This window comes from Priapulus caudatus, unplaced genomic scaffold (assembly GCF_000485595.1).
Source record: "Priapulus caudatus unplaced genomic scaffold, Priapulus_caudatus-5.0.1 Scaffold1852, whole genome shotgun sequence".
Lineage (NCBI taxonomy): Eukaryota > Metazoa > Priapulida > Priapulimorpha > Priapulimorphida > Priapulidae > Priapulus > Priapulus caudatus.
This window is the reverse complement of record NW_014578913.1, coordinates 5,798-13,793: the sequence shown is the minus strand read 5'-3', so window position 1 is coordinate 13,793 and position 7,996 is coordinate 5,798. Positions and strand designations below refer to the sequence as shown.

The following is a 7,996-nucleotide window of genomic DNA, read 5'->3' as shown; positions in this document are numbered from 1 at the left end:
TATGATTGGAACCGCGCGATTTTTATTATTATTATGATTATAACTTGCAAGATGGTTATATAATGTGCATCTGTTACTGCTACTGCTACTGCTACTACTACTACTACTACTACTACTACTACTACTACTACTACTACTAATAATAATAATAATAATAATATGAAATAAATCATAACCTAATGGCGAGCGTCAATACATTATCTGACCTTTGCATAGAAATATATGTATACATGTTTATATCTATTTCTATGAACTTATCTAATAAAAACTATTAAAACATAATATATTAACTTATATAAGATCCGATAGGTGGCGTGGTCAAAGATGTTTGTTATGATTGGAACCGCGCGATTTTTATTATTATTATTATTGTAACTTATTAATCTTAATTATTATTATTATCTGGTAATTTTTATTTTTATTAGTAGTAGTAATAGTATTATTAGTTTAGTATTTGTATTATTTATTAGGAATATCTGGCTAATCTGACACATATTCACCCATATTATCTGCTAATCTAGACATGCGTAGTTCATCCGGAACCTCCTGCCCAGAAACGGATATGCACACTTTTTGGATCGCATAGTATAGTCTAAAGAGCTTGACGTTATTGCCTTGTAAAAATGAAATGTTTTTTGAAGAACTTGACATGACTAACGCGCTGAGATTATCGAAAGCTACGATCACGGTGAACGAACAACCGACAAAACACATACAATTTAAAAAGAGATTTGTTTAGCTAATAAGTTAAGATTAGTTCAGATAATAGTAATATTGATAATAATAATAATAATAATAATAATAATAATAATAATAATAATATTAATACCGTGCTGTAGTCGTGCAGGTTGTCCATCATACCGCAGATGCTATGGTCCGCCAAGGTGCGCTGCTTGTGCGTTGTGTCATTAAAAATGATGTCATAGTCTATCTTTACATCGTCATCACCAACGGCCGTGTAGTGACGCTCAAGAAACCCGGCTGCCGACGACAGAACGTGACGTCACGAGACGGGAAGATGCGGAGGCAGGTTGTCATGGAAACGCGCGAACCGCCTACCGCCATAAGCGTAGGGTGAAAGTTTTGTGTTTTGTGCCAAAGGTGGCGCCACCGCCCGCAAACGATAAATTTGCACTTTTGTGTTGAAAAGTCGAGATTGTCACGAAATTCCACATGGAAGGAGTAGGAGCAGAAAATTGTCTGTGAATGAATCATGGTCGAGTGTATCGTATTGATTGTGAACACATGCATGCATGTGTGTGTGTGTGTGTGTGTGTGTGTGTGTGTGTGTCGGTGGGTGTTGTGGTTGTGTGCTCTTTGTGTGTCGTGTGCTGTGGTGTGTGTGTGTGTGTGTGTGTATTTGTTGTGTGTGTGTGTGGTGTGTGTGTGTATTTTGTGTGCGTGAGTATGTTATGTGTGTGTGAGTGTGTGTGTGGTGTGGTGTGTGTGTTGGTTTGTGTGTGTGTGTGTGTGTGTGTGATGTGTGGTGGTGTGTGTCGTGTGTGTATGTGTGCTTGTTATAATGTGTGTGTGACTGTCCACTCACTCGTCTGCGTTAACGTGCACGCAGCATGGCGCAGCAACCATCACTGACGTTCAGCATCGTCGTGATGTCTTTGCAATCTGAGGGAGGAACGCTAACCACTTATTGATGCAATCACATATAGCAAGCGAATCAATAATCATATATCGATAACAATATGTAAAGTAATCAACCATCAATCATCAAATTACTGATATCACATTTAGCAATATAGCGATAATTGTAATAAAAAAAGGACTTAAAAAAATAATGAAAAAAATATATAAAAAATAAACAAATAAATAAATAAAAAAGTAATAATTAATAAATAAAGTAAAAAATATATTAATTAATAAATAAAAAATATATAATAATTAAATAGCCGCATCACGGATGATGGTGTAGTAAAGTGTGTGCGAGGTGGCAGCAATGTGTGTTGACGTGTGTGCGCAAGACGCTGGTGCGTGACATATACGTGCAGTACACCATTGTGTAGGTCAGCGCCGTGCGCGGCGCGCATCCTAGTGATTGTGCGGAGCTGGTGTGCGTTTGTTGCGTGATGTTGTGTGTGTCTGTGTTTGCGTGTGTGTATATGCTGTGTATGTATGCCGTGGTGATGTGTGTGTGTGTGTCTGTGTGTGTGATGTGTGTGTGTGTGTGTGTGTGGGAGTGTGTCTGTGTGTGGGCTTGTACGTGTGCTCTCGTTGGCGTACACCGTGAGCGTTGCGTTGAGTGCGTTAAGCGCTGCCTGCTTGCTGGATCTGCTATTGCTCTGCTGCTACTGCCTGTTGCCTTACTGCTGCGGCTACTGCTGCACTGATACTGCTGCTAGCTGCTACTGCCTACTACCTGCCTGCATACTACTGCACCAACTACTAATACTGTTACTGCTGCTGCTACTAGCCTACTGGCTGCTACTGTTACTGCGATGCTGCCTAAATATAATGCTTGCCTGCTGCACTATTTCTGTGCTTCACTGACTACTGCCTTACTGCTAATTGCCTGCTGTTGCTTACGTCTGCTGCTATACTCTCAAAACAACAACAACAACAAACAACAACTACTACTACTACGTACTACCTTACTTTTTCTCTATAACTACTTCCAACTACTACTACTACTACTACTACTACTACTACTACTACTATTACTACTACTGCTGCTACCGCTACCACTATCGTTACCGCTACCGCTACTGCTACTGCTACTGCTGCTGCTTCTCCGGATATTAATGTCTCGTTTTCATGATAGAACGTGGAGATTGCGTGAGAGTGCAAGCAGATTAAGAGGCGCTTCACTCGCTAGTCAGTACTACTGAGGCTGAGAGGGTCTATACGTCTCCCGGGGTACTGCCGGGACGTACCCTGGGTACGGTCCGGTATACCGGAACGTACCCTGGTAACTATCTACCTGCCTACCGTACCTCGCCTACTCCACTAACGAGTCTAGGGAGTCGCCTACGCCTACTCCCTAACCCTAACCCTAACCCTATAACCCTAACTCTAACCCTAACCTTAATCCTAACCCTAACCATCAGATAGTTACCAGGGTACGTTCCGGTATACCGGACCGTACCCAGGGTACGTTCCGGCAGTACCCAGGGAGACATTTAGACTCTATGGGCACTACTGAGCTTACGTACTTTACTCTATCACGCACGATATACACAGCTAACCGCGATTTCCACAATGAAGTTTCGCCTGAATTTACTCACCTCGCTTTGTCTTTTCAAACCTTCTGCTCGCTTCTAAACCTTGTCTGTATTTCCCTCTGTGTGTCGCCGAATCGCTCTTCCTGCGTCCCTCGAAGTAACTATCTTCTCACTTTGCTCTCAAAAAAAACTCAACCTTGGTCTCCGTAACTTAACACTTGCATCTATCACGGCTTTTTATACCCACGGAGAAGTCTTGTTTCCCAGGTCTCGCGTGCCCGGATCACCTGGGGAAACAAAAAAAGTCCCACACCCCGAGGCTCGGAAATCCCCAGTTTCCAAAAAAAAATCTTACGAGCACAAATAATTTAATAAGATCACGAACACGCAACGTCTCTGTCCGCCATTGTAGTTGCCATGGCGACGTCAGAAGCGAGCGCTCGTTGCAGGCGCTCGCGCGTACCGGTAGAGAGACGTTGTCGCCGCCTGAGGGCGCTAGCGGTCGCGTCCGGGTCGTTGATTTTTCTCGGAAGGCTTGGGGCCTGGCCAAAAGTAATATTACGAGGCGTTGAGGCCGACGAACTATGAAACTGCTAGCATGAACGACTGCGGTAATGTATTACCCGCCCGGGCGTAACGTCATTGTACCTAATGACATAGTTCGCTATCATGCACGCACCCGCACGCACGCGCATACACGCACGCACGTACACACACGCACACTCACACATGCAGGCAGACAGACAGACACACACACACACACACACACACACCACATACATCAAGTATATATATATATATATATATATATTATATAATATATATATGATTTTATTTATTATATTTATTATGTGTGTGTGCGCGCGCTAGCCCGAGTGTCGTGTGTGTGGTGTGTGTGTGGGTGTGTGTGTGATGTGATGTGTGCTTGTGTGTGTGGTGTGTGCTGATGTGTGTGTGTGTGTGTGTGTGTGTGTGTGCTGTGTGCTTTGTGACTGTGATGTGTGTGTGTGCTGCATGTGTGTGTAGAACCGAACGGCCTGACTCGTGTGCGGAATTCCAAAAATTATTTAGTGTGCCTTTGCGATTCTCAGAGGCAGGGTGAGCAGGTGACTGGCCGACACCTTCACTGTAAACAGCTCATCTGTCAAAGCTTCACCTAGTGAGCATGTCAAGCCTCGGTACCTGGACACTAGAGGGTCGCTGCGAGATGGTCTCGCAGGATTTAAAAGGACAGAAACATTGTGTTCGCGCTGTGCAAGACTGTTCCGATATACGGTGTATGTACACAGCGCCGCACGCACGCACCGCACGCACGCATGCCACACCGGCATGCCGCACGCCCACGACACGCACGCACGCCACGCACAATGCAAGCTCTTACTTCGCACGCACACACGCACGTAGCGCACATACGCACGCCACGCACGCACGCAACACACAACACACGCGCATGCTCGCACGCACGCACAGCACGCCGCACGCACGCACACGCACACGCAAGCCTTCTTTCGCACGCACGCCGAACCATATACCGCACGCAATGCCGCACGCCACATGCAAAGCCTACTACGCACGCACGCCACACACACACTACGCAAAGTATTGCACGACACACTGCAATTCCTTACTTCACACGCACGCCACGCACGCACGCACGCCACAGCGCACATGCAAGACCCTTTACTACGCACGCACACACGCACGCACGCACACACGCACGCACACACACATGCAAGCCCTACAACGCACGCACGCACGCGCACGCACATGCAAGCCCTTACTACGCCACGCACGCACGCCGCACACGCCACGCGACATGCAAGCCCTTACCCACGCCGCAACACGCGCGCCAACGCACCGCAACACACGCACGCACGCATACTTATCAATTAACAGACGGAACCCATGAGCACGACACACATTGCAACAGCCGCCTGCAAACACAGCACGACACGCCACAAGCAGCTCAACCCGCACGCAGCGCCACCCTGCAAGCCGCTTCTACGCATCGCACGCACGCACGCCAGCCCACGCGCACATGGCACGCCTTACACGCCACGCACACGCGCACGCACGCACACACACGCACGCGACGCATACATTCATGCAAGCCCTTACAACGCACGCACGGCACGCAAACATCACACATGCACGCACGCACACACATGACAAGCCCTTACTAGCCCACGCACGCACGCACGCCACGCACAATGCAAGCCCTTTACTACGTGCACGCACGCACACACACGCACGCACGCACGCAACACTGCAAGCCCTTACTACGCCACGCGACGCCGCACGCACCACAATGCAAGCCTTACAAAGCCTTCGAATGCACGGCCACGCGCTTACTCGGTTTGAAATCCAAATTAGTTATATTCTGTGATTGCGATTCTCAGAAGCAGGCGGCAGGCTGACTGGACACCTCAGCCTTCTAACAGCTCACCTTTGAGCATGTCAGCCTCGGTACCTGGACACTGTGCGGGTCGCTGGATGGTCTTGCAAGGTTTTAAAGACAGAAAGACAGTGTGTTGGCGCTGTGCTAAGACATCGTATCACGATATACGTGTATGTACACACGCGCGCCACCGCAGGCACGCAACACCCACACACACACACACACGCTCGCACGCCGCACGCACACACACACGAACGCACCTGCACGCAACACACCACACGTACGCACATGCCACGCACACCGCGCACACACACGCATGACCGCACGCACGCACGCACGCACGTGCCACACCGCACATGCAAGCCCTTACTAATCACGCACGCACACGCACATTGCAAAGCCCTTACAACCACGCACACACGCCACGCACACATGCAAGGCCCATTGCAACGCACGCACGCACGCACACACCCACGCCCCGCACATGAAGCCCTTACTACGCACGGCACGCACACACCCACACACACACACGCTACGCACACGCACATGCAAATCCTACTTACGCAGTACGCCAGCACACACGTACGCACACGCCACATGTAAGCCCTTACAACGCACGGCACACGACGCAGCACACATGCAAGCCTTATAAACAACGCGCCAACGCACGCACGCACACCCCACGCCACACGCACATGCAAGCCCTACTACGCCACGCACACCACACACACACACACACACACGTACGCACACGCCACATGCAAGCCTTACTACGCACGTACGCACGACCCCACGTACGCCACGCCACATGTAGCCCTTATCAACGCACGCAACACGCCTCGCACACATGCGCAAGCCCTTAGTACGCACGCACGCCAACGCACGCACGCACGCCACACACGCACGCCCCACCACATCGTACGCAAGGCACCGCCACACGCACACATGCAATCCCTTACTAAGCACGCACGCACGCGACGCACACACACCCACGCACACAGGCAACGCCCTTCACAACGCTCGAAACGCCGCAGGCCTACTCGGTTTTGAATTCCAAATAGTTATTTGTGGCATGCGATTTTCAAAGCAGGCGAGCAGTGGGTGGACTGCGCCAGCTCACCTCGTAACAGCTCAGCCTGTGAGCATGTCAGTCCTCGGTACCGTGGTACACTGGAGGGGTCGCTGATGGTCTAGCAAGATGTAAAATTGCCAGAAACCATTGTGTTCGTGCTGCCTGCTAGACATGTTCAACGATATACGTGGTATGCTACACGCCACGCCGCACACAGCGCACGCACGCACACGCACATGCAAGCCCTTACTACGCACGCACGCACACACGCACGCACGCACGCACACGCACATGCAAGCCCTTACTACGCACGTACGCACACACACGCACGCACGCACGCACGCACATGTAAGCCCTTACTACGCACGCACGCACGCACGCACGCACGCACGCACACATGCAAGCCCTTACTACGCACGCACGCACGTACGCACACGCACGGCCTACTCGGTTTGGAATTTCCAAATAGTTATTTGTGATTTGCGATTCTCAGAAGCAGGCGAGCAGGTGACTGCGACACCTCAGCTGTCAACAGCTCACCTGTAAACAGTTCACCTGTGAGCATGTCAGCCTCGGTACCTGGACACTGGCGGGGTCGCTGGATGGTCTAGCAACGTTCTAATGAGTAGAAACATGGCTGTGTTTGCGCTGTCCTGTAGACATGTACACGATATATGCTCACGCACACACACGCTCACGCACGCGCACACACGCACGCACGCACGCACGCGCACGCACGCAAGCACACACACACACACGCAAACCCTTACTACGCACGGACGCACGACTGCAAGCACGCATGCACGCACACGTAAAGTTCAATCTCGATTTCCTAACTGAGCATAACTTTCTAACTACTAACACAATGCAACCGGTAACAATTCTATTAGACTCTTCCATAGATACACTCGTGCTAGCGGTTTTACTCATATCATTTACAATCCCGTTGCTAAAGAGACCGGGCGACGCGTACAAGGCAAGCGGGTTTTTCCGTTGCTGGTTATCGCCGATAGATGGTGCAGGCAGTCGACTCTAGAAGTCAAGGTTAGGTCGATACATATGTTGGCGTAGTTTGTTGGGTTTGTCTATATTCAGGCCGGTACAGGAGATAATTTGCATATTTTATCACGTGGTTTGTGTTATAACCAATCAGATGTAATCGCGTGTTCGTGACGTCACTTCCAGCTGTGAAGAAGATGGTGAAGGAGGAGGAAGGGGAGAAGGGAGAAGGTGGTGGAGAAGGAGGAGGGAAGAAGCTGGTGGAGAAGAAGGAAGGAGAGAAGGGAGAAGGTGGTGGGGAAAGAGGAGGGGAGAAGCTGGTGGAGGAGGAAGGGGAGAAGGGAGAAGGTGGTG

At 49.7% G+C, this 7,996-nt stretch overlaps 1 protein-coding gene across 1 annotated transcript in view; it reads right to left on the bottom strand.

Annotated features, from left to right (window-relative positions):
• The window catches only part of LOC106817753, a 23,157-nt gene extending 22,176 nt beyond the window's left edge, over positions 1–981 (bottom strand). Inside the window, exon 1 of the mRNA XM_014822447.1 lies at positions 830–981. Coding sequence (XP_014677933.1) covers positions 830–859 — 30 coding nt within the window. The 5' untranslated portion in view covers positions 860–981. The remainder of the gene's footprint in view (positions 1–829) is intronic.
• Between the last annotated feature and the right edge of the window lie 7,015 nt (positions 982–7,996).